Here is a 24,209-nt window from a genome sequence, read left to right as displayed (position 1 = left end):
AAAACGAAAATGTCTGATGAATTCAAGTTTATCTTGAGCTTAACAAAATCATGGTGAGGTTATTCTTTCTAGATGGCATACATCCAAACCCAAGACACACCTACATGGTGATGGGGGGGGGGGGGGGGGCACAAATAAAAAATTAAGTTGGGGAGAGGGCACATGCCTAACAATGGGAATGAACAAAAGTAAAACAAATGACAAGCAAGGTAAGTAATAATTTAAAAAAGCCTGCATGAGTATATTCATTCTCCAACAATTGTAGGACAATATTCAATAGATCCTCTAAATCCTCTTACTTAAATCAAAACTTTATTTTATTTTATTTAGTCCTTTTATTACTTTCGTTGAAATCTAAATTTTGTATTACGGTAAAAAACAAACAAAAAATTACCCCCCCCCCCCAAAAAAAAAGTATAAAGCCAAGAAAAAAATCTAACAAAGAAAAACAATCTATTAATATCATTTTATCTTCTCTTTTTTGATAATCATTCAATTGCAAATTATAGCATACATGTATTACAACACAAGTAATTTCAAAATAGTCATCGGAAATGTCAGAAAGTTTAACAACACAACAAGGAAAGTACATGTATACCCTCTGCATACAAAAAGCACTTAGTCCATTTTTAAAAAAATATATTGTTCCATTGCAAAGTGCGGACAGAAACACTTGGAAATCCAGGATTTATCCATAGTGTAGAAATATGAAGAAAATGACAAATTACAAGATGTATGAAAGTGTTTCGTTCAAAGTTTCTGCAAGCATCTTAATAGAGTGTCTCTGATTTTTGTTCTGACAATTTCTTCTCCATTACAAATGATGTGAGTAGATGCTCCCTCCACTTGAATTAATGTGTCATCATTTGGCTGCAACAAAATAATGAACTTTCCGGTTTTTTAAAGAAAGAATTCGACTGACAAAACATATAACATACATACATGTACTGTAAATGAGAATAATTTTACAAAAGTCATATTTCGATATTTTATTCATATATGAACATATAAATAAATCTATATAAAAATGAGATTGAGTTTTAAAAGGTCTTGATCAAGTTATTTTTTATATTTTATATACCTTCATTTAATACCATATAATTATATGCTTTTCTATTTTACTGTTCATCAATTCCAAGTAAACCCTACCAGATCTATGATTGATCCGTCCTCTGTGTCTTCTACTTTAATGTCTGTTATACCTTGCTGTAAATGTAGAAAGGAGATACAATGTATAAAATGTACAAGTACCAAAAATAAATAAAAATCCAAAAACAGCAATATTTGCTTAGGGACTGTTATTTATAAACTGGAGCAATACGTCTTCTGAATAATTACCTAAGAGGTCTGCAGCTTATATAAGGGTTGTAGGGAAAGCGGTGATTAAAAGAGAAATATGGCGGACAGTGACTATTTAGGAGCAGTTACGAGCTTTAGGCTCTGTTATTTAAACTGGAGCAACAGGTCCTCTGAATAATTACCCTGGTGAGTGCATCGACAAAGGACTGAATGTTGAGACTGCCCCAGATGTAGGACTTCTCACGGATAAGGCTGCCATCTGCTCGCCTCTTCTTCCCAGATAAATGTCCATCAGGTAACAGCTAAATCGAAACCTTTTTTTTAAATTTACACTGTCAAGAAAGCCAGTTATAATCACTATCAAGCAGCAACCTGGGTATATTTGTTAAAATTTCCAGAGTATCAACAGTTTACAGGTAATTACAATAGAATACACTGTATGTCCTTAAAGAACAAATCACCAACATTATCAAGTTCCAGATTTTTTTGTAGAATGATATACATGTACAGTGTATATTGACTTTCCCAATTTATTCTCGCTTATATAATCAAATCACAAATCATCTTAGATCAGAAGCAATTTTTGTTGTAATTTCTGACCTTTTTTATTTTCAAAGACTTAGACACAAAATGGGATGAAAAAAATATACTCTTTAGTTTCATATCAAGTAAAGCCATAACTAAATTCCCATAAAGTTCAAACGTGAATATGAATGGTACTGGGAGTAACATGTTACTAAAACACTTGTAAAGATAAAAAGTTCTACCTCTAATGTATATTTGTTGTCCTTAATGTTCAGGGCAGCTGTAACCATGGATACCATACAGCCTGGTTTGACTTCTACAGGACTGACATTCTTGGCAAGGTTTGGGGTGATTTCAACAGTTTCAAACTGTCTCTTTATGGGCAGTGTTAGAATCTCTCCTCTCTTATAAGTAAGTGGTGGAGGGTCCTATATGTACCAAACAAAAATCATCTTCAGTTTTTTGTGGCAAATTGCTTCATATTTTTATTTTTTGATAACAGTTAAACCCAGCAGAATATTGAATTTATTTTTGACCCTTAAATTCTTCTATCTTCTTATGTTTTCAGTTTTATTTGATTGTTTAAATACTTTTTTAAATCCTTAACTTCATACCAGTATTTCATGCATATAAGAAAACAACTTTTGATCTGTTGTAAATGTTAATTGCCTTACATAATCAACAACCATGTCTGTTTTGTGGGATAAGTTTGAAGGAGGTTGAACATACGACTCCGCTACAACCAGATGTCCTGGTTTCAGATCTCTCATCAGTTTGTTTGCTTGGGAAAAACTCAAGCCTGTGTCAATTGGACAGTAACACACCTACAATTACATACAAAGGTATTTGATTTGAAATATCTAGTGCAAAAAGAAGGAACAGTATATGCATCAGTACATCAGAATTTTTTTTCATACCTTCATCTGAAGAGGTTGAAATGGTGCTAATGCTTCTAGATATGGAAAATCAGGCTCTGTAACAAGAATCATAAGTGATAAGATACACTTGATAACCAGAATTTTATGAAGTTCTGTTTAAACACAAAATAATGATATTTTGGTCAATACATGTAATAGTTTCTAAGGTAAAACAGGAATCAAGAATGTCAAGAAATTTAATCTGAAGAAAATGTGTACCGGTAAATCCAACATCATATAAATACATGTACCGCAGCTCCAATTACCATAAATACATGTACATGCAGATGGATGTACATGCAGATGGATGTACTTGCATGCATATTGACATAGATAAAGTCAGGCTATTGCAGTTTACGTAGTAACAATGTCTGTCAAAGAGGGATACACATACCTAAATAAATTTCCTGCAATTTGAGATTACCTGCAAAATTAGATTACCTGTGAAAAGTATTGTGTTGCCGGTGGATTTTCCCCACAGTTCTATAAAGTGAACAACATCCCCCATCCTAAGTGAAGGGTGACCAGCAAAAACAATACAAGGCGATTTAAAATCATTCTGTAAACCATCTGAAACCAAGAAAATACCTGAATAAATATGATATTATGCTTGTTGTCAATAGATTTTAATACATGTAGTCTAGCTTATACAAGTAGAATAATAATTCACATATTGGAATTTATTTTAAATAAATATCAATTTAAACACGAAAAATGAAAAATTATCAGAGCACGAACTACAAGATGGACATACCATGAATATTCAAGTACTGTCTCAGCCTGCCAATGGATACAAGCTAAAAGTAATACAGTATTGACATTCATAACAGCTAGACAATAAATATTATCTACATGTGCATTGAAGATGCCGCTGTATTTCATAGCTGTGTTTAAATAGCATTTTTTGTAATCCTACAAAAATTAGCTAGCTGATGTCTGTAAACTTTGATGCACCATGATTGAGAGATTTGATAATGTCTAGGTGGACCCAAAATCTAATTTCATTTAGACTGGGCTTTGTAGAGACTATCGAACTTACCTCTGCATGAGGAAATGGTGGCTCTGGCAGATAAACCCTGGATTGTTTTGATCCTGACAACCTAACAATTAAATCCAAAGTCTCTTTTAATAGCACTTAACAAATATTCTCTGTGCATTTATGAGATACATTTCTCTGGTGTAATCATACATGTAGTATTGTTTGAAGTTTTTTTAAGGATGTGAAAATAATTTGTTGTTTTAAGTTGCTTAAAACTCCTTTGTTCGGAAAAACTTTGGTAATGTGTATGAGAATAATATTACAGTGTTAAAAAATATTTCTTATCAAAAATCAAACGCAAATAATTGTTTATCTAAGCCACTACCATTCTGCATAAATATTGGAGTAAGCCAATGAGCTATCGGACACTGGCGACAGGAAGTACAAAGGAACGGTGGTAAGTCCACAGCTGTCAAGGTGGCTGCTTAAACATTCAAAGAGGTCAAAGATCATTCCTGAGGGGTAACATGGTACAAGGACATTACCTCCATTCTTAATGGTCACCACTGAAAGACAAAAAGTTTTACCTTCAAAATAAGTTTACTGGTATATATTCAAGTAACAGCACATGTATAATATTACTAAAATTACAAAGAAAATTTATCAATTGGTTGTTCTACATGCAAGAATTTAGAGGGGAGAGCAGGGTTGTCTCTAAGACCCGGGAGGCGGGGAATTCCCCCGCCTAAAGTGACGTAATTACCCAGCTATTTTTTCATTTCAAACACAATCAAGCTATAAGCTAGACCTCCAGCCCCCTTCTACTTTTTTATTTCTCCCTTCTACATCAATTTTTAGAGACAACCCTGGGAGAGGGTAAGGGGTTTGTGTGGGACCTCTCCTCCCATGGAAAATTAACACTTAATAAATCCACATGGTAAAATTACCAAAAATAGGCCTTGGATCTGCCTCCCTTCTATCAAACAAAGTTATGACATGGGCCCTACCCCCTGAATTCATGCATGTTCTAAAGCATTGAATAAGCTTTTTGTTAAACCTGTATTCATGCAGAATTCTCCAATCATCTGATCTGGATTGTACCCTGGTGTTTTTGTCATTGAGCTGACGATAATAAGATCACTCTGTCGCAATGGTTCTGTGTCCATTGGCTGTGATGAAAAAGACCTCATTTGCAAATGTTTGATACAGTTAATGAACATATATGAAGTCAACATACTAAAGTGACTTGGAAAAATATGCCATTCATATTTTCTTCAATTTTCCAAATAGTACACAATACACTGGTAGTCAACTTTAAGTATCAAAATTAATTCATGTTCATTTATTTCATACAATTTTTAAAGTAAAATTTTACCTTTGGATGAGTTGTCAAAGTTGAGGTTCCAGATATATAACAGATCTAAAAAAAAAATTCAATCTTTTCAAGTCACTAATCCATATATGAATATCCACAGGGAAAGTTTCACCAAAAAATGGTACATTAAGTTGTCTGCAATAGCCCACCTTTTGGTATGGAGACTTGATTGTCCAGTTACAACTCCCAATACTATAGCCAGAGCTACAGGCAGTGATTATCAGAGCTCCATATATATTCTGCAAATAGGTATTTTAATATAAAATACACTTTTTGATTTTTATTTAATATGTAAAAATATTACTAAACCAACATTCTGAGAGCATTGTATAGACAATATTCTTGACTGTATAACCCTACTGGTTTGAATACAATCATGTTTACAAATATTCATTCATAGTGTTGTATGAAGCCAGTTATAAAAGAACAAGTAAAATTATTCATTAAATTTAATGTACATGTATTTTAGCATGTTAAAATCAGGTAAAACAATTGATCTACAGAATACCTGAGTATCATTCTGTATCTACTAGTACTTACTGGAAATTCCTAATTAAACGCGAGGAGTTAATATCTGCATAAAATCGCGAGAAGAACATCTCGCGGATTTGAAAATCTCGCTTTAATTTTTTAAACAGATGTCAATATTTTGGAATTATGATAAAAAATTTGGCGTTCGCGATTTTATATTCTCGCGATTTGATGCAAAACCGTTGAATCATGGAATTAAGTACTCGCGTAAAATAAGGAATCTACAGTAGCTATATAAAGAGAGAGTCAGACAGATCAACAGACTGGAGTGAAAAATGTTGAACCAGTCAACTAATATCTTTACTCTTTTCTCATTGTATCCCACAGTCTGGACCCTGGAGAGACAGGCCTGTATATCATGTTTAGTGTAACACTCGCGCCAAGCAGTTGGTCGAATCGCCTCCCTTAGAAATGTGGGTAAAGATGAGAGGATTGCGTCAGATTTCCACTTGGAACACTTCTTATTTCTTGGATTCCTTTCTACATAAGTCACCAATTCTTCCATGTACTGTCTGAAACAGGCAAGTAAAACTGTAAAGTTTTGCCATGATGGCATCATTACATTAATTAGTCACAATAGAATAACTCCTAGTATCAGTATACTTTATATATCTGTCATTTTTTTTATTTCAGATCAAATTTTGAAAACAAACTAAGATCAGTTGCAGTCCATGAAATTTAAATCTGAAATTTAATTGACAATGACTATAACATATTAGGTAATCAATAATTACACATACCTGCCAATTTGTTGAGTGGGTTCTGTACAGTATACAGTTCCTTTGAACCCTGAATACTCTGTAACATATGGCAAGGCTAGCATTGTATTGTGATTGGACAATAAAATTGCATCCACCTCAGACAATGTTGTCATGCCAAACTGAAATAAACAAAATGAATGAATTTGTTTGTCTTTAACTCAATTCTTAAATTATATGTTTACCCTTTTGTGGGTTTTTATAATCATTTTTATCCTTGTTAATAATAATTCTTACCTCAGGAGCACAGAACTCTAGCGACCCATCTACAAAAACAGATCCTGCTACCTCTTTTAGTTCATCCCCCTTAAAAGTAAAAATACAAGCAGGTTCAAGCATACAATGAATATGTATAATGTAGCTTTATATTTCACGAAATTGGAGAAACAACTTTTAATACATTTGAAAATTTATAGATGTGAAACTATTTGGATATGTTCTATTTCAAAATGAATGGTTCAAGTATTCTTCTATTGAAAGATGAATTCATATCGTAAATGTTGAGTCAAAATCATCACTTACCAATATTTTGTCCTTTTCTTTATCACTGTGATTCCACTTTTTATCATAATTATCTGACCTGCAATTTTCAAAAGGAGATTGCATAGCAGCTTTAGCCTTAATGTCTCAACTTCAGTTTGTTCACATATATCGGTACACATATGATACATGTACTCTCAAAATGCAGGTCTTAAGCTGCAATGCTAATGTCAGAAATGCATGCTCTGTTTCTGCATGTTACGAAAAGGATAAACTGTTCTGTTTTCAACTCAAAGTAGAACTTTTATTCTTTACTTTGTTTCCTTGAAACAAAAAGCAAACTCAACTATTCTTGACTGGAATCCACTTCACAAATTACACTTACTTTGGAACCACTGATAATGGTAGAAATTTCAGAACCTGTGAAATATCTAGTCCACAGTCCAACATCAATGTCACACCCTTGAAGTGAAGGATGAAGCATGGTTTGCTTGGGTTTCCTGACAGACAGGACTGTAAGTAGCAAAAGCGATTTAGAATTTTGTCTTGGTGCATATGATTGTGTTGAATCATTGTTGAATCAGTTATATTACTTTTTTATACTTTTTCAATGCTGAAGTTATGCTTTAACACTTTTCAGTCATGTTAATTTTATGATCTGTAAATATAGTTCTTACCAGTTTCATGGTTAGAAGTTTTCACATGGACGCTGACATATTGAAATTTAATCTGAGTCTCCTAAATGTTTAAGTAAAAACTAGCAAATATCAAAGCGTCTAAATGCCAGAGATTTCTACTTTCATTTTTAAAAAGCAAACATGGGCACAAATCAAGACCCAAACTGCACGCTGTACGTGCGACATCTACCATCTGAATTAAATAAAAGTGAAAAGGAAGACTTGCTGACACATTTTGGTGCCAGTAGAGTTAAAGTGATGGGGAACAAAGGACCAATGGTTTGTGCTTTCTTATAAAATTTGAGCCACTTGCACTGTAATCTCAGCGAGATTCGTCGAGACTGAAAATTTTTTGACGGACGTCTCTTCGGAAGAGACGTCCGTCAAAAAATTTTCAGTCTCGACGAATCTCGCTGAGATTACTTGCAGTGTATAACTCGTTGTAGATTATCATAATGTTTCTAAGATTAAGACTACTGTACATATTATTTCTTTCAGAGACATGCAGCATTTGCCTCATATCCTGATAATGAATCAGCTAAAAAGGTATCAAACAGTAGATTTTACTTCATTATTTGTTCTTGACTTACTTTTCATATATATATGATTATTGATTTGCCCCGTTTTGATTTTTGAAACTGTAAAACTGTTTTGTTTTTGTATGGGCTACATGCACTTTTGTCATTTGTATAGGCATTAACACAGCTTCACCAGCTGGAAGTTTTGGGATGTAAACTAGTTGTGGAGTTTGCAAAAAATGCCCAAAGTGAAAATTTCCCATCACAGTTAGAAAAAACAAGGTATGCACAATTGGATCTTGACTCAGTATTGTACATTCATTTCTAGGCAAAATTCTCTGGTTTATTTGCATTGTTACTTCTGTTATGTATTTTTTTTTAAGAAAAAAGACTGCAGATGGAAGCAGAGTTCTTCAAGAAACAAAAGAAGAGAATGCTGATGAGTATCTCCCAATAGAAAATACATTTAAAACATGGAGGTAATCCTTAAATTTGATTTTTTTTTTCAAATATTGGTATTTGCATTGAAAGCTTACACTCATGAAGATCCATGTTGTTAATTAAATCATATGGTCAGAGCCGTGCATTGCTAAAGGTGATCAATCTAATTAAATTGTATAGGTGATTCATTATTTGTGATGTAGAGAAATAATTTTCATTGACTTTATTTTTTACAGAATGGAGTATCCTAGGAATCCTAAACTACATTATCTGTATCCTCCTCCGACAGTCTCCATAGTAACAAATATTGCTAATGCCCTCGCTTCATATCCCAAGTTTTATGTTCAGGTAAGCAGGTAACTTTGAGATATGTAGCAGAATATGTTAGAATTAGATGCAACAAAACAATGAGGGAAACAATCTAGATATACTTGTACAATCTAAATAATTTCATGCAATCTATTGAATATTTCACATGTTATCATTGGTTTAATTTTTATAGGTTCTACATCTAATGAATAAGTTGAATTTGCCTGCCCCATTTGGTCCTGTCACATCCACACCTCCAATTGTGAGTTTTTTTAAATTTCTGTATAGCAATCAAATTAACAAATGTGTTGGAATAATGATGGTGATTACATGATTAAGGACATTAAATACCTGTATACACTTTACATGTGTTATTAATTTTTTTGGGATCGATAGCCGGATGACAAAGAAGACACACACATGCTAGGGGCAGATCAATTGGAGGCAGAAGAAATGGAGGTTACAAGTGAAGAGGAATCTGAAATAGAAAGTGATACAGAAAACAAGAGGTAATTTCTCAGACATACTGGCATATCAGTCAAAATAATTTGATTTATATCTCATGTGAATAAAATTTGGTGTGCAGTTGAAAAAAAGGAAGAGAATTTTTTTTTATTAAAAAAACAACGTAAATAAATTCATTTATAAGATGTTAAAAGCCATCAGCTAGCTACTAGCAGGTTATTTTACAAGCCTTTTATTGTAGCAGTGTAAGTGTGAAAGAAGGAACTGCAACAAAAAGGCCAATGAAAAGAAAATCCAGGTTACCAAGGAAGAGATTAAAGTTAGCTCCCTTGGTGCCCCAGACGGAGACAGTATATGCCAAACCAGTACAGGGGATAAGTACACAAGATGTCTTTGAGCAGCCAACAACACAAGTCCAACCCAAAAAGATTGAACTTAAACTCCCAGAATTAGTCAATACTAAAGAGGAAGAAACAGGTTGGCAATTTATAAAATAATGGTCTGCAATATAAAGCAACATTTCTTGTTTCAAAATACATGTATACATACTGTATTTTCATCATAATGTGTCAAATGAAGCACTTGGCATTGATATTTTCAACCCTTTTATATTTTAACCCTATTTGCCACCATCCTCTATCAATGAATTTTAAACGAGGGCAACTAAAAGCTGCCAAATACGTGTACATAACTTTAAAACTAAAGTTATTTAGGTTTGTGTGAATTTATAACTGGGAAAAATTGTATTTCAGTTCTGACGGGTAAAAATGACATCATTATGCATACAGTGCATATAGACTTGTTTCACAGACCTTTGTATTTCCTTATTATTCTATTGTCAGAACATCCGGATCTGTTGTCAATGGTTGAATCAGCAGAAAAGACAGCAGCAGAGGATACTGGGGAGAGCGGGTTCGGAAAAATTGAGCCAGTAGAAAAGGTAACTCTAGTTCAACAAGATGATACTTATCATAATCATAAAGGAAAGATAGTGTATTTTATTGGCATGCTAGAAAATTTTATGACATTTGCAAGAACATTGTCATGAATATTTGTCGCCATAAACCAGTTCTTAAAAAGTCTTCAAGATTGACAGATATTTGGTTAAGATTCTCTCATAGACTTTGTTGCAAAAATTATTCAGTGCGAGTTAATCTAGCACTGTTAGATCACAAATAATGTCATGCTGATATACAGTTGTGTAGGTTTTAGAAATATGGGATTCAATGTTTACAAATCTAACATGGATAAAAACCATTATATCGCAAACAATATGCTAGTTTATTTACATGGAGTAATCTTTTCCTGTTTTTAGCCTCCACCAGAAGAGGAATTGAGAGAATCAGATCTACCATATACTGTAGACCCTAGCAAATTCTTGTCTCTTGATGACCTCAAAAATGGCAAAATATCCAAGTCAGGTATATACATGTACATGTTCTAACCATATATACCATATTCAAGAATTTGTTCACTATCTTTAACCAAGTGAGAATTTATTTATTATGGTCTGTTACCAATAATATGAATCATTTTTTTTTCAAATGATGTATGCATCATTCCCAGGTTTTAGTACCATACTTAACATTAATATGTGCTATTACCAATTATTTGAATACTTCATTTATTTAACTACTCTGTGTTTCAGAAATGAAGAATTTCTCAGTCTTCAAGAATTATAAAAGTGGGGAGATTGCAAGTCGGTTATACATCAAGAATCTTGCGAAACAGACAACAGAACAGGTAGACATTACATGTGCATATTCCTTCTGTTCAGTAGATGAATTGCCATACATGTATAACATACTCTTTAAAGGAACAGATTAATTGAGACTTAGAATACAATTTGTTTTCTACAGTAAATATATGCAGAATGCAAGTATTTTTGTTCTTTTAAATTTTACCCAATTCTTCCAGTCTTATTGTCAAGGGGGTATACATATACATATACATTATTTGATATAAAATTGGACTTAATTAAAAAACAGAAGTTTTTAAATGTTTCTCGTTGGGAACAAATGTGTTTTGTGAATATTTAACTAATCATATTCTTATTCTGGTTGGTATGAGTGTAAAGTAACCTCTTGGAGTACTAGACTGCATTAATTTATACTTTACAGGACCTTGTAAATATTTACGGAAGTTTTGTCAACTGGGATAAAGAACTGGAGAAAAACATGTAGGTTTCCTCTTTTTTATCAATTTTCTTTTTTTACATGCACATGTAAATACATGTATTAGTATTATCTTTTGTGTGGCCTATATGCAATCTGTACTGTTACATGCATCAGTATGCATTGAATTTCTTTTGTCAATTAGATTTGATATCCGTCTGATGAAGGAAGGAAGAATGAAAGGGCAGGCATTTGTCACATTTGCCAATGAGACATCAGCAAATAAAGCTCTCAAAGAAACCAATGGATTTGTACTCAATTCTAAACCTATGGCAGTGGTAAGCAAGAATGCACTTTCATAACAAGTAGTCAAATACCAGTTGTTTTAAATAGATAACTGTAGTAATCATTTGGGAAACACTTAATGTTGTAGATTGTTCTCTCTAGGTTGCAATAGAATGACAATTTTAAGTTTGGTTTATACATCATGTTTTACATATTACAGCAATTTGCAAGATCTGCAAAAGCAAAAGAGACCAATGAGAAATCTACAAAGAAATGAATTCACCAAAAGAATTTTCATAAATGCTCTTACAGTGTAGGGATGCTGTTGGTAGCATTAACAAGGTCAATTAAGCCGTGCCATACAACAAAATGAACAATGGCAGAGCCAGTTCGCAGCGTTTGTCAGTTGAAGATAAATGTACATGTATCTATCCATTAATGGAAGCTTTGTGCATATTACAATATCAGTGTGTTTGAACTGAGAGCTGGAGATGCTGAGCTTCGAGATGACATGCATTTTGAGTTTCAAGAGCACTCAGGAAGCTTCAAATAAAGTACTTGATTACAAATGTAATAAGTTGTTTTGTTTTCTCCTCAAAAAGTTAATTTTGAGTTTTTCTGGCCAAAATACTATGCAACGGGGAGTTTTGCAACTGGAATAGCAGAATTTAAAAGGGGAATAACTCAAATATTAGAATTCAAATATCTTTTTTATCACATTGTACATGTAGATGTTGAATTCTTTAAAATGAATCCAGATCATTTTTATGTGCACCAACTAGAGATTAACTTGGCTAATCTTTATGTATGAACTCACTAAACTATCCATGTCATGATATGGTGTATACATAAATACTTTCACTTCAAGAAAATTCTGAGACATGACATAGCAAACACAAATAAGAAAGAAATTTCATTATTCATTTTTTATTTGGTGCATTCTTTAAAACTTACACAATGGATCACATCTTATTTTATAGTATACTTGTACACCTGAACAAGTACATATATTTTTATCACTAAAACACAATATATAATTTGCCAAACCGGCGAACATAAAACAGCTAATAAAACATCTTGTGTGACTTCACATCATCATCACAGAATGACAGTGTGCAGATTATTTCTGCACTTGAGTCACAAAAGCTTCACAATGTCCGAACATTCTTTGAAAAAGTCTCTGGAAACTAAAACTTGTTGCAATAAATGTGTATCATATACACTAAAAAGTTTTGTTAAGTCCTGTTTGTTTTTATCACATCTGAATGGCTATAAATATGTTAGCACTCTTGCAGGCCTTTTTCCTTTCTCCTACGTTTGATTATCATAAACTTTCATCGCTCTCTGTGGCATGTAACTGAAATTCTCCCGAAGCTTCATCAACATGCTCCTCCATTCTCAGCAAAACTGTAATGAAAACTGAATGCAATCAAATTGTGTCCTGTTGAATAAAATCTAAATGGAGTATTTTTCATCAATCTGCCATGTAAAATAGGATAAGCATATGGTAATAGAATCACATTATATACATGTAACTCTATATCAAATATTTAAACATCGAAATATCTAACTCTAAATCAAATATTGTAACACTGAAATATCTAATATCCCACTGGATGCATGTACATACGTTACAAGCATATGGAATATGAACAATTCTTTAAATATAACTACTAAATTTATATGTAAGTCAGCTTTCATAAATAAACCGATGATTGCTGATCAATGTGGACAAAAGAAACCAAGAATAAGGCATCCATTTACATCAATTCAATATTTCGAACCTACCAGAATCATCTATCTGACTCTCGTCTTCATCTGTGGCATAACGTTTGTCGATGGCTTCCTTGATTTGGTTATTGATACCTTTGGGATCAAGTTCCATTGCCCATGAAAAGTTCATTAATGCCAAATGTGTATTACCCAGTTTTTTATGAACCTAAAAGTTAAATGAGAAAATTTAACATGTTTCAAAAAACAGCTAAAAAAAACCTTCATTTTGTATTACATATAATTAAATTAATTTTATTATCAAATTTAACGAAGAGTTGTTCTCACACACATGGCACAAAAAAAAAAGTATTTATACCTTCCCAATGAGGAAATATACAAGAGATTCTTTAGGGACAATCTGTTTTAATTGCTCTAATTCTGTTAAGGCCTCCTGAAAAAAAAAAGACATACAATAAACGTACATGTAAATACAGAATCCATAAAACCAAAATCATCACAGATTTGTATACTGTTTTTGTAGAAGATAGATACCTTGTGTTTATCACTGGAGAAGAGGATAGAGGCTCTGTGGAATCTACACAATGGGTTTTTAGGCTCAATGGAAATAGCATTATTTAGGGTTATAAGTGCCTTCTCTGATTTCTGTTGCGCATGTTGAACCTGCAATTAAAACCACATTCAATCAATTTGAAATGGTACAATACCGGTAAACTGCAGGGGCTTAAATGTACACACATACCTACATGCAGTAGCATATATGGTTTAAGAATCTGTGTAAAATTTGTTTACTATAATGTTCAAAATGAATAAGGTATGATTTTGGGCAAACTTTGAAAATGAACTTACAACTCCTATATGACAGAGAAGGACAGGACTCTTGGGGTTGATACTAAGGGCTTTCCTGAAGTGAACTTCTGCCAGGCTAAATTTCTCTTGTTTTTGATAAATCATGCCAACACCATACCTGAAATAGTTTTTAAATAGGATTATTACATGTATCTGTTTAAAAATCATCTATGAGATTGTCATGGTTAATATTGTCAATACATCATAATTGTAATTTTACAAGTACAAGTATTAATTCATATTTACCATGCGTTATAATGCCTCGAGTCAACTCGAATGGCATTCCTAAAGCAGGACATGGCCTTATCCAATTCTTCAGTAAACACATACTCATGACCCAATAAAGTGTATGCATAGGCAAATCCACTGTCAATCTGAAATACAACACTTCACATAGTTACCGGGTATTTGTTTATTACATGTAAATCAAATACTTTCAATTTTTTATTGAAAATTTTGACTTTAATGATGAAAATATCTAAATAACCTAATTTTGCATACAGTTTAGACCCCATTTTTTTTTAAACTTGATACTTTCAGCATTGCATTTGATATTGCCATTTATGAAAATGTGTATCAATAATCTTTTTTCTTGTGTTTTTGTATGTACATGTATATTTACTTGTTTTTTTTTATATCATTGCCATCAATATTCTTACCTGGATGGCCCTCTGGAAAAATTTAATTGCTGTGTCATGTTCTTTTTGTAAGCTAAAACAGTTTCCAGTAACACACCATGCCTGCAAGAAATAGATGAAAACATAACAAATAAAATTCATCTTACAGAAAAAAGCAAAATATTCTATACACTGTTATTAAAGGTGTAAATAATTGTCTATGGAATTTGTGAGTATCGTTCGAATTCCTCAAGTTTTCTAAAGATTGCAAATTTTACGATGTGTTTATAAAAAATTAGATATAGCACATATCAGTGGTACAATGTATCGTTTCAATGTGTCATGTAGATATCTAAGTTTATATGAATAATAATGTACACTGTAAACGTAAGTAAATATGTACCTGTGGCGAATTTTTGTCCAGATCAGATAACTCCTGAGCTAGTGCAGATAGCTCCACTTCCTTCTGGAGATGCCACAAAGCGGTACTGTATATCTCCATGCCCTCAAAGTAATAGGGTTCTTGCAGCCGCATATCAGAAAAGTATTTCTCCGCCTGTTGTGGACAAAAAAATGTCAAGTTTATGTCTTTACACCAGAGAGCCTTATTGGTAGAATTTTCAACTTCAATAAATGAGGTCAAAAATGTACCCATAATATCAATTAAAGTTGAATGTGACATGTACATTTGCATTATGATTAACAATAAGATAATAAACAATTACCTGGGGATAATCTGCCAGTTCAAAATATGCTCTGCCAATCTTACTCCGCACAAAGCCAGTATTGTACTGGTGCAAAGGTAGTTCTTGAAATGTCTCTATGGCTTTTTTACACTCAAACTGTGATAATGCCTGAATAGCCCGTCCTATGCATTGCAAAAGGTTTAGTATACCCGCTAAATAAAAATATAAATATCATAATGAATAAAATTTTAATGAATAAGCTGCAACAAATAAAACCAAATTGAGATACATGAATAGACAGCTTTCATGCTTTGTTTGCAAAATAGTTCAACCTTCATTTAGTCAAAAGTATGATTATTTAAAGTCATTTATCACCATTGGTGCCTTTCAACTGTATTAATTCTAAGTTCTGTCCCATTTGCTATCCTTTACTGGCACAGTAGGCAGTTGTCTGCATATTACATTTACATGTAACAGAGATGCGTCTTTAAGGTGGAATAACACATCATTGTAAAATGGCTGACCTCTGATCGAAACGACATTGCGTAGTATTAAAAGGATTTTGTCGACAACAATGTGTACTTTACTACATAGCTGAGTGGATAAAGCGTCGGGCTTGTGATTCATATGTCCTGACTTCGATTCATATGTCCTGACTTCGATTCCCACAGGGGCTTTTGTTTTAACTTACTGAATCGAATATTTTACTTATAGATATTCATTTTTTATCCCCAAACTGCAAATTTTTTGCTTATTTGACATATGTACAGTTTATTTATCATTATATCTTTCATAATCAAATAACTAACTGTTAATTTGAGTGACTTTTTCAAGGTGTGTTATTCCACCTTAACTTACTAAGTGACTGTTGCTGCATTTGGAATATCTCTGTCTGTGTAGGAACCTCAGGGTTGATCACCGGTTTGATGTCTAACTCGGGCTTCCTCTCAATACTGAGCTCCTGAGATTTAGTGTTCTTTGTTTTAGATTTCCTTCCTAGGGTTCGAGTCGACTGAAACCTTGACTTATTTCCCTGGCTCTTGTTATTTTCCTGGGGGGGAAAAAGTGAATCAAATTAAACTTTATTGCCATACTGCATTGTATTTTCTCTACTGATATCAAAAGTAACATTTACATCACCTTACCTTAACAGAACTAGAGTTATTACTACCAAACAACCGTGAACTTCTTCTGACTGGAGGCGGATTGTTCTGAATTCTGTAGAAAAAATGATTAGAATCTGATTATGAAAAAGCTATGAGTAACGTCAATTTTTCACACTTAAAAAGTGGAGACAAAATTCATTAACTCATTTTACACATAGTACATGAGATAATTAATTAGTTTATAACTATGTCCACTTACCCTACAGCTGGTTCCCTCGAAGCATTGTTGGAGGCTGAGGTTGGTTCTCTCGTGTTGTTAGTACCATTGTTGACATTAAATACTGGAGGCTTTATTGGCAGTGCATTCTGATTTCTTCTAGTTACTGGCTGCAAAAATCATAAAAAAAGATTTTTTTTAAAAACATGTCTATATACATGTACATCATAATGTGACAAGCAAATTTTCTGAATTTCATCAAGTTTTTTCATATATTTTAATAAAAATGTAAAAATTAAATTTGAAAATCACCTTTTTTGGAGCCTGAAGATCTGCCTGGCAGTTGACTGGAGGGGATGGAGTAAAAAAGGGCAAACCAACCCGTGGTTGATCAGCTGAAGGAGTGATTGGTAAAAGACCAAAACTACAAAATCAGACATAGAAAAATAAAATCAAACATGTTCATCATCTCAAACACTATATTTGTTCCTCACTTCAATATAACACAAATATCAAATTTTCTAATTGCACTAAAATTACACACCTGGGTGTAAGAGGACTGTGAAAGAGGGTTTTCTGGACTGACTGGTCACTCATCATCACATTCTCAGTGCGAGGCTTGACTTTCTTCTTTGTGCGCGGACAACCGAAGATGTTGGCAGGGGCTTCCTCAAGGAAGTTCTCGGGGGTGACTGAGATTTGCGAGACAGAAGGGGGCAAGGGCTGAGGGGTCTGAAAAAGTAGTGAAATGATTATTTTAATTCATCCCACTAGATAAAGGTACATATTCAGAATATGTATCAAAGATAAATCAAAATAGATTTGCTACCTGATACAAATTTATGTTTCTTAAGAAGTATTGTGATGTAAATTGAAATTTAATACTGGAAAGTAAATTCAAGTCCTAAAGTGATACTTTCCTAAGTTTTGTTTTCTTTTTTTATTCAAATCATTTTAAAAACTTTGTGACATCAAAATTAAAATCACTGTTTAAAAAATTTCTCTCTCTCTCTCTCTCCTATGAAGTGCCTTATACTAATCAAGCCAATATACTATATACTTATAACCATACTTCAAGGACATTTGTGTCGACCTCTGTACAAGCTTGGGGGCCATCTAACACCGGGGTAAGGACATCAGTGACCTTCAGAATGGGGATGGGGGCCTTGACTGTAGTGGAGGTTGTCACAGTACTAGGTACTTCTGTCAACTGCATGACCGGTGTGGACTGACTCTGAGTAGGAGCTTGAAAGACTTGAACTGGATCAGATTTGTCACCTACAGAATCCAATGGAAAGAACATGAGGCATTCTATATCAGCTATTGCATTAAAATTTACCTAATTTTCATCATCCATAGAAATTAGTTGGAAAGAACATAAAGCAATCTCAGCTAAAACATTCATAATCGAGATATGCTACTGATAAAGAGTAAAAGAGAATAACAGAACTTACCTAGTGAACACAACCTTTCAAATGCTGACCACAATAGTGGATTTAATTTAAGAGATTTCTTGTAACACTCGGCAGCTTTTGAAATTCTTTCTGTTTTACTGTAAGAAAAAAAATTCACTGAAAGCTATGAACTGGTACCTATCTTTTTTTTTCTAAATCTACATTTCTGTCATAAATACTTTAAATGAAAGACGAAAATAGTATCACAACAAGAGAACCCTTTTACCTAAAAATAGCACCAAGAATAGAGAGAGCATGACAGGACATGCTCCCAAACTCTGTTTCTATTTCATCCACACTTTTTGCTTTAGAAAATATATTCCCTGTCAGAACTTCTTCAGCTTCAGATAATCTACAACAATGGTTTGATATCCATAATTGCTTTAAGAAACAGGATTAGAAAAAAAACAATGAGCGGTGTTACATAATAACCGTTGTCATAAATTCATTTTATATATCTAAGTTACATATGTATGTTACCAGGATAAAAAAAATAATTCTTAAGCTTGATTCCTAATAATAAGTTGTACATCAAAATATCTGTAACCACTTACTTATATTTATACCAGGATAAAATAATTATTTTTAAACTTGATTCCTAATAATAAGTTGTACATCAAAATATCTGTAACCACTTACTTAAATTTATACCAGGATAAAATAATCATTTTTAATCTTGATTCCTTATATTAAATTGTAGATCAAAATATCTGTGACCACTTACTTCCCTATATCCATACAACAGCGTGCCATGAGGTATTTACACTGTGGAGTGGGGCAGCCCTGTTTCTGGAGTAGACCATAAGCCTGCATTATATGTCCAGATCTGTAGTAACATGTGGCAAGCAGGTACAGGGCTTCATTGTTAGAGACTGAAAAGGTCAAACAAATCTCTATAAATTTAGCAGTCTGCACAATGCAAGATATCACAATTGCAATGTTTTAACACTAATTAAAGAAGTTGGGGGGGATTAAATAGCGCAATTGCCCATTTGGTTTAGTTGTAAAATACAATTTGAAATTAATTTTTTTCCAATTAAATGTATTTGATAACGTTATGATTTAAGTTTGCAATAGCCTAATTTTAAACTATATTCAATTTTGAATATTTTTACAAACGATGAAAAAAAAATATTGCCTTACGTTTTAGTGGTATCAAACTCACAGCCTAAAAGCCTAGCAATATAAGGTTACCTAATGACTGGTGCTCCAACCACTGAGCCATTTCAGTCATGACAAAGAGTGTTGGCCATGAATTTATGGACTTGTATTATTTTTTAAAACGTTTAATTGTTGGGATACAAAATGATATTTTTAATGTAAAGTTGGTCATATCTCAACATTTTGTTGATTGAAATCGGATTGCTTTCCATTACACCTTATTAAGATTATGATGAAAATATGGAGCACAGGCCCACTCTATAAATTTCAAGAAAAGACTCTATTTGGAGGTTTTGATACCCATATGCCAGTTTAAATCAACATATTCCAATTATTAATCATATGTAAGGGTCACAAATCGATGTTAATCCAAATATACATTGTTTTGAATGATTTTTTTTTTTAACTATCAGATTTGTCAATATTTTAATTTTACAGTGTCTAATCCATCCTTATATAGACATTTAAAATTTACATGCCTTAACCACCCAACTTCATTCTTTGTAAAAACCTGCTTAAACACGATCCCACACATACTGACATCCATAAATACAGTATTCACCTGGCATGCAAGTTCCAAATACCATTATAATCACCACTAGCTAATGTCTAATGCCCACATCATATTGCTAACTAATGTCTATAGGTTTCTATTAACATGCTTAATCATTGTTATGACACTTTCCTTTAAAAGGCTTTTTGATTTGAAATTTTGTTTCAGCAAGTCCACAAAGGTATCAACCAAGTGATAATAACAACACCTGCAATCCTGATTAACAAGTGCTGACAGTTCAACTTTGAATAAACAGTTATCTTTTTACACTACTGTGCAGTCAAAGAATGTGATGGGTTTTTGTTTTTTTATTTTTATTGGAAATAAGAAATAATTGAGAGTTTTAAAAAAAAAATTTATTCTTGTATAATCCATATCCTGTCTTGAGTTCTCTCATTTTTTTTAACCATGCCAAATTGTTTTATTTAATGGCATTTCTTTGTTCGTGTTTAGTAAAGCATTCTTCCTTAACCAGTACACTGTACAGCACAAGACTTGGGCATCAAAATATTACATGTATAATCAATGGTTAGCTGATACTCGCTTGCAAAATTTCATGTCTAATGCACATAACCTTCTTAGTTATAAAATCATAAAACAATAAAAATCACTTAAAACAATGAAATTTTTTTCGCAATCACAAATAAATATCAATACAGTACACAAATGGAGACAATTGACGTAGTGCTTTGCATTTGTTTAATATAATCTTTATTATGTATGACAGTTTTCCCATTTCTTTCAACAAAAATTTCACAGCATAAATATGCTTTAAGACTTTACTATGAAATGAATAAGCATCCTTTCCACACACTACACAAGCATGTTCTTTCAATTGACTTATGGTCAGTTATGGATACTCAAGATAATAATCTGGATACCACCCTTCACCACCAAAGCCAATCTGAGGGGTTCCAATTAACTTATATAAATGGCAATGCATGGCAGGGAATATCCTCACAGCAGGACGTATTTGTAATGTACACTACTTGTCAAGGTATACACATGCATTTAATGTAGCAGTAACTCACCAGTCACCAAACAACACATGTTCATGCCTGTTACTATTTTTGCTTTCAATTCTGTTGCTAGGTAACAGTATTAAAGCATGAATTGTTTGATAGCACAGTGTTAAAACTTAAAACCTAGAAAATCTGACGGTCAACTAAATACATTTTGTTCAATCTTTTTTCTAAATTTTTACAATTATTTATACAACTAAAGCACAAATCAATGCACATGATATTTCCTTTTTTTTTTTATAAAACCTTTTATAAGGCACGATAAAAGAGTTTAATTAATTTTGAACATTGAGGTTTGGCAATATACCTTCAGCAAACAGTCTTTCTGCTAAGAATGTTGCATCAGCATAGGCATAATGATTTAATGAATCCCAGATAGCAGCCTACAAGAGAAACAATACATTTGCATAATTATCCATGTAGCATTACTTAGGTTGGCATGTCTGTCATCACAGAATGTAAATGTAGCTAAAATAAGATCAAAAGTGGTCCATAAAATGTTGATATATAAGATTTGATATCAAATACTATCTAAAAGAAACGGTTAAATTTTTACAATTTCAGCATATCTATTTTTATAACTTTTCTACTCTGATAAACAAAAAACCTACCTTTCATTCTTCTATGTAAGGATATTAAGATGCAAACTATGATACTAAATAAACGTTGCTATGCTTAATATGTGGCTGGGATTCGTTGTATTTCAAATGCATATCCCATTTTTTTTAAATATTATATCAACAATAGGTCGATCGCACTTAAATGTAAGGTCTTAACATGATCTATCAATTTCACTTACAAATTTTATCAATGAGTTAAGAGTACAATTTAAGTGAACATAAAAATTGAAATATCAGACAATGGGATTCGGGTATATCACAAAAGAGTACAAACAATGCTAATAATTTTATAGTAATTTGTAAAGGTAGCGATTTGTAAGATACCTATATCTTACGACGCCTTACAGGGTAACAGAATACTTTCCTCCCATTTAGCACAATATGAAAACTGTTAAAATATTGAATATTTCACCATTTAAAAAGGAAAATTTTGCTCATATTACCTTTACAGGCTCCAATAACAACATTTTTACTTCTTTCTGATACAATCCGCCATTTATTATGGGGAACTTCCGAATGTCACGTGACAAACATATTGGAGAAAACCCAACTCAAACGGAATTGATTATTTTCGTATTTTTGACAGGTATCTTGCTTCGGCTTTTGTTCATTGAACTGTTGAATAATCCAAGTCGGGTGTCATGTTAAAACAAAGATATGTTTTGATAATTACCGTGAATCTGTCATTATAAGATACAGGAGTCACTCATTTCATATACGCGATAACAGAGGGGACTACTAAAGATAGGCTACTGTTTTTAAAATTACATTACAGCTATAGGAAGATCAGAAGGTCTACTACCCATCACCTTTCTTTACCAAACATATCACTTAGCATTCTTCATGCAGCGACGTATACGTCCCTGATTCATGCAGCAAACTAAGTATTGATTTTACGTTACAGTACTGAAAAGGGGATATAAGTCAGTAATAAAGGCGAGATTCGTCGCGACTGAAAAATTTGACTAACGTCTATAAAAATATAAGTAAGCTTTGCCGCGAATAGAGTACAGTAATATTGGAGGGGGGGGGGGGCAAGCTCACCAAACAAAAGTTTCACCGATGGTATGAGGGAAAAAAACACACAATCATATAAAAGCATGAGTTACGCTCTTTTTAAATCTAAACTAAAGTAAACTTGAATTGCTGCATATAAGTAGGTAAAAAAATAAAAGTAAGAGAGTTACATGTTGTACAAACATTTAAACATGATAAACTAAAATATAAATACTTTCAGGGGTAACTATGTACGTACTTTCTTGCACTGATATTATAAAAGGTCATTTTGTTTGATATACATGTACATAATTAAATACTTTTTGACATCATACAGTTGTTCATAACCATATGAAGTTAAAGTCATTTTAAAAATATAACGATTTTTACAATACTGGTAATCGCCATGATATTGATCATATTCGCTCCTGGCATAGTCCAATGCTTTGTGCCATTTAAGATAGTGGTATACAGGTAGGTAAAACGATGAAGGAAAAAAATGGAAGGACAGTTCTTTGCTAAACAATACAATATTCATGTCGTATGTTAGTTGAACTGACTACATGAGCTTATGAAAAAAAAAACTTTTAAGAGTTAAACAATGTTAAAATCATAGGTTTATTGTATTTAAATGTATTAAATATTTAATATTTCGATAAAACCCTGATCGAAATTATTTTTTTTTTTATGTGCGTTGACTTTTAATTTTGTTTTCAAAGTGAGTGATCTTTTGAAGTGCAATGTAACAAGGCGCTATATACATTTGTATGCTTCAAGATATTGTCACGTTTCTCTAAAATATCTTTCACCAATCCCTGTGATGCACGACAGACACGATATATATAGATTCGTTTAACAAAAACAAAAAAAAAACAAACAAAAAAAACAAAACCCAAGAGGGGGATAGGCACATCTCAAAAATATTGACCAGGAAATAAAGAATATATATATATACCGGTATAGACTTTGGGAATCTCGCTGCTTTATGTATATGATGTGATGTTGTACGATATGACACGATACCGGATACGATATATTAAGTATACACGTATCATCGTCTGATGAAACATCTATCATATTCGCCATGAGGTCTTATTAGAGTATTTATTTCAGACTAAAATCAGTCTGTACTAATTTATGACGATTTTGATGGACCTTTTCTTTTTTAAATGAATTGCTCCAAGATCCTTGAATCTGACTTGACGTCTTTTGAAAATGAAGTTTAGTTCAAAATATGGGGGAAAATATTCAACTTTAATGCTTCATCGATCTGACTGGCCTTTGAGTCGCTCAATTTTCCGTTCGAAGTTTTTCCAAAAGATTCTCAGACGAAGCTTCGGAAGCTTCTTCTGCATCTTTGCTAGCCAATGGCTTTCGGTCCACTCCGCCCCTCCCTATAACCCTTGGGTTTATGGGGGGGGGGGGCGGAGTGGACCGAAAACCCTAAGCAAGCGACGATGCAGATGCTGTGACAAATATTATCAAGTTGGCCTTTATATGCATTCAAAATACACAAAAAGAAAG

At 32.8% G+C, this 24,209-nt stretch overlaps 3 protein-coding genes across 4 annotated transcripts; 1 reads left to right on the top strand and 2 right to left on the bottom strand.

Annotated features, from left to right (window-relative positions):
* Positions 1-447: 447 nt before the first annotated feature.
* On the bottom strand, positions 448-7,643 carry LOC105325852 (integrator complex subunit 9). The gene is made up of 19 exons (XM_011425585.4): positions 7,542-7,643; positions 7,250-7,377; positions 6,907-6,964; positions 6,622-6,690; positions 6,367-6,506; positions 5,931-6,138; positions 5,245-5,334; positions 5,096-5,140; positions 4,778-4,889; positions 4,106-4,286; positions 3,781-3,841; positions 3,496-3,538; positions 3,183-3,311; positions 2,742-2,797; positions 2,499-2,648; positions 2,067-2,252; positions 1,482-1,601; positions 1,150-1,206; positions 448-870 (listed from the first exon to the last, which is right to left on the bottom strand). The coding sequence occupies exons 1-19, from the start codon at positions 7,548-7,550 to the stop codon at positions 751-753; spliced, it is 1,962 nt and encodes a 653-aa protein (XP_011423887.2). The 5' UTR covers positions 7,551-7,643; the 3' UTR covers positions 448-750.
* Positions 7,644-7,655: 12 nt separating this feature from the next.
* Positions 7,656-12,224, top strand: LOC105325851 (RNA-binding region-containing protein 3). 2 transcript variants are annotated; one of them, XM_011425584.3, is made up of 14 exons: positions 7,656-7,820; positions 8,040-8,087; positions 8,235-8,341; positions 8,443-8,538; positions 8,737-8,848; positions 9,003-9,071; positions 9,206-9,318; positions 9,519-9,751; positions 10,117-10,214; positions 10,590-10,695; positions 10,923-11,017; positions 11,395-11,453; positions 11,594-11,726; positions 11,894-12,224. In XM_011425584.3, the coding sequence occupies exons 1-14, from the start codon at positions 7,683-7,685 to the stop codon at positions 11,948-11,950; spliced, it is 1,464 nt and encodes a 487-aa protein (XP_011423886.3). In that variant the 5' UTR covers positions 7,656-7,682; the 3' UTR covers positions 11,951-12,224. The 2 variants fall into 2 exon arrangements, with proteins under 2 accessions (XP_011423886.3, XP_011423885.3); XM_011425583.3 differs by having other exon boundaries at positions 9,516-9,751; positions 11,894-12,222.
* Positions 12,225-12,584: 360 nt separating this feature from the next.
* On the bottom strand, positions 12,585-22,210 carry LOC105325850 (cell division cycle protein 27 homolog). The gene is made up of 20 exons (XM_066076494.1): positions 22,133-22,210; positions 21,377-21,452; positions 19,058-19,205; positions 18,560-18,685; positions 18,334-18,431; positions 17,952-18,157; positions 17,424-17,611; positions 17,192-17,303; positions 16,922-17,049; positions 16,702-16,774; positions 16,415-16,607; positions 15,596-15,768; positions 15,274-15,426; positions 14,913-14,993; positions 14,500-14,627; positions 14,254-14,371; positions 13,939-14,067; positions 13,763-13,837; positions 13,462-13,612; positions 12,585-13,080 (listed from the first exon to the last, which is right to left on the bottom strand). The coding sequence occupies exons 1-20, from the start codon at positions 22,154-22,156 to the stop codon at positions 12,998-13,000; spliced, it is 2,463 nt and encodes an 820-aa protein (XP_065932566.1). The 5' UTR covers positions 22,157-22,210; the 3' UTR covers positions 12,585-12,997.
* Positions 22,211-24,209: the final 1,999 nt, after the last annotated feature.

Source organism: Magallana gigas, chromosome 2 (genome assembly GCF_963853765.1).
Source record: "Magallana gigas chromosome 2, xbMagGiga1.1, whole genome shotgun sequence".
Lineage (NCBI taxonomy): Eukaryota > Metazoa > Mollusca > Bivalvia > Ostreida > Ostreidae > Magallana > Magallana gigas.
Note: the sequence above shows the minus strand (reverse complement) of the source record. Positions and strands in the feature narration are given on the sequence as shown.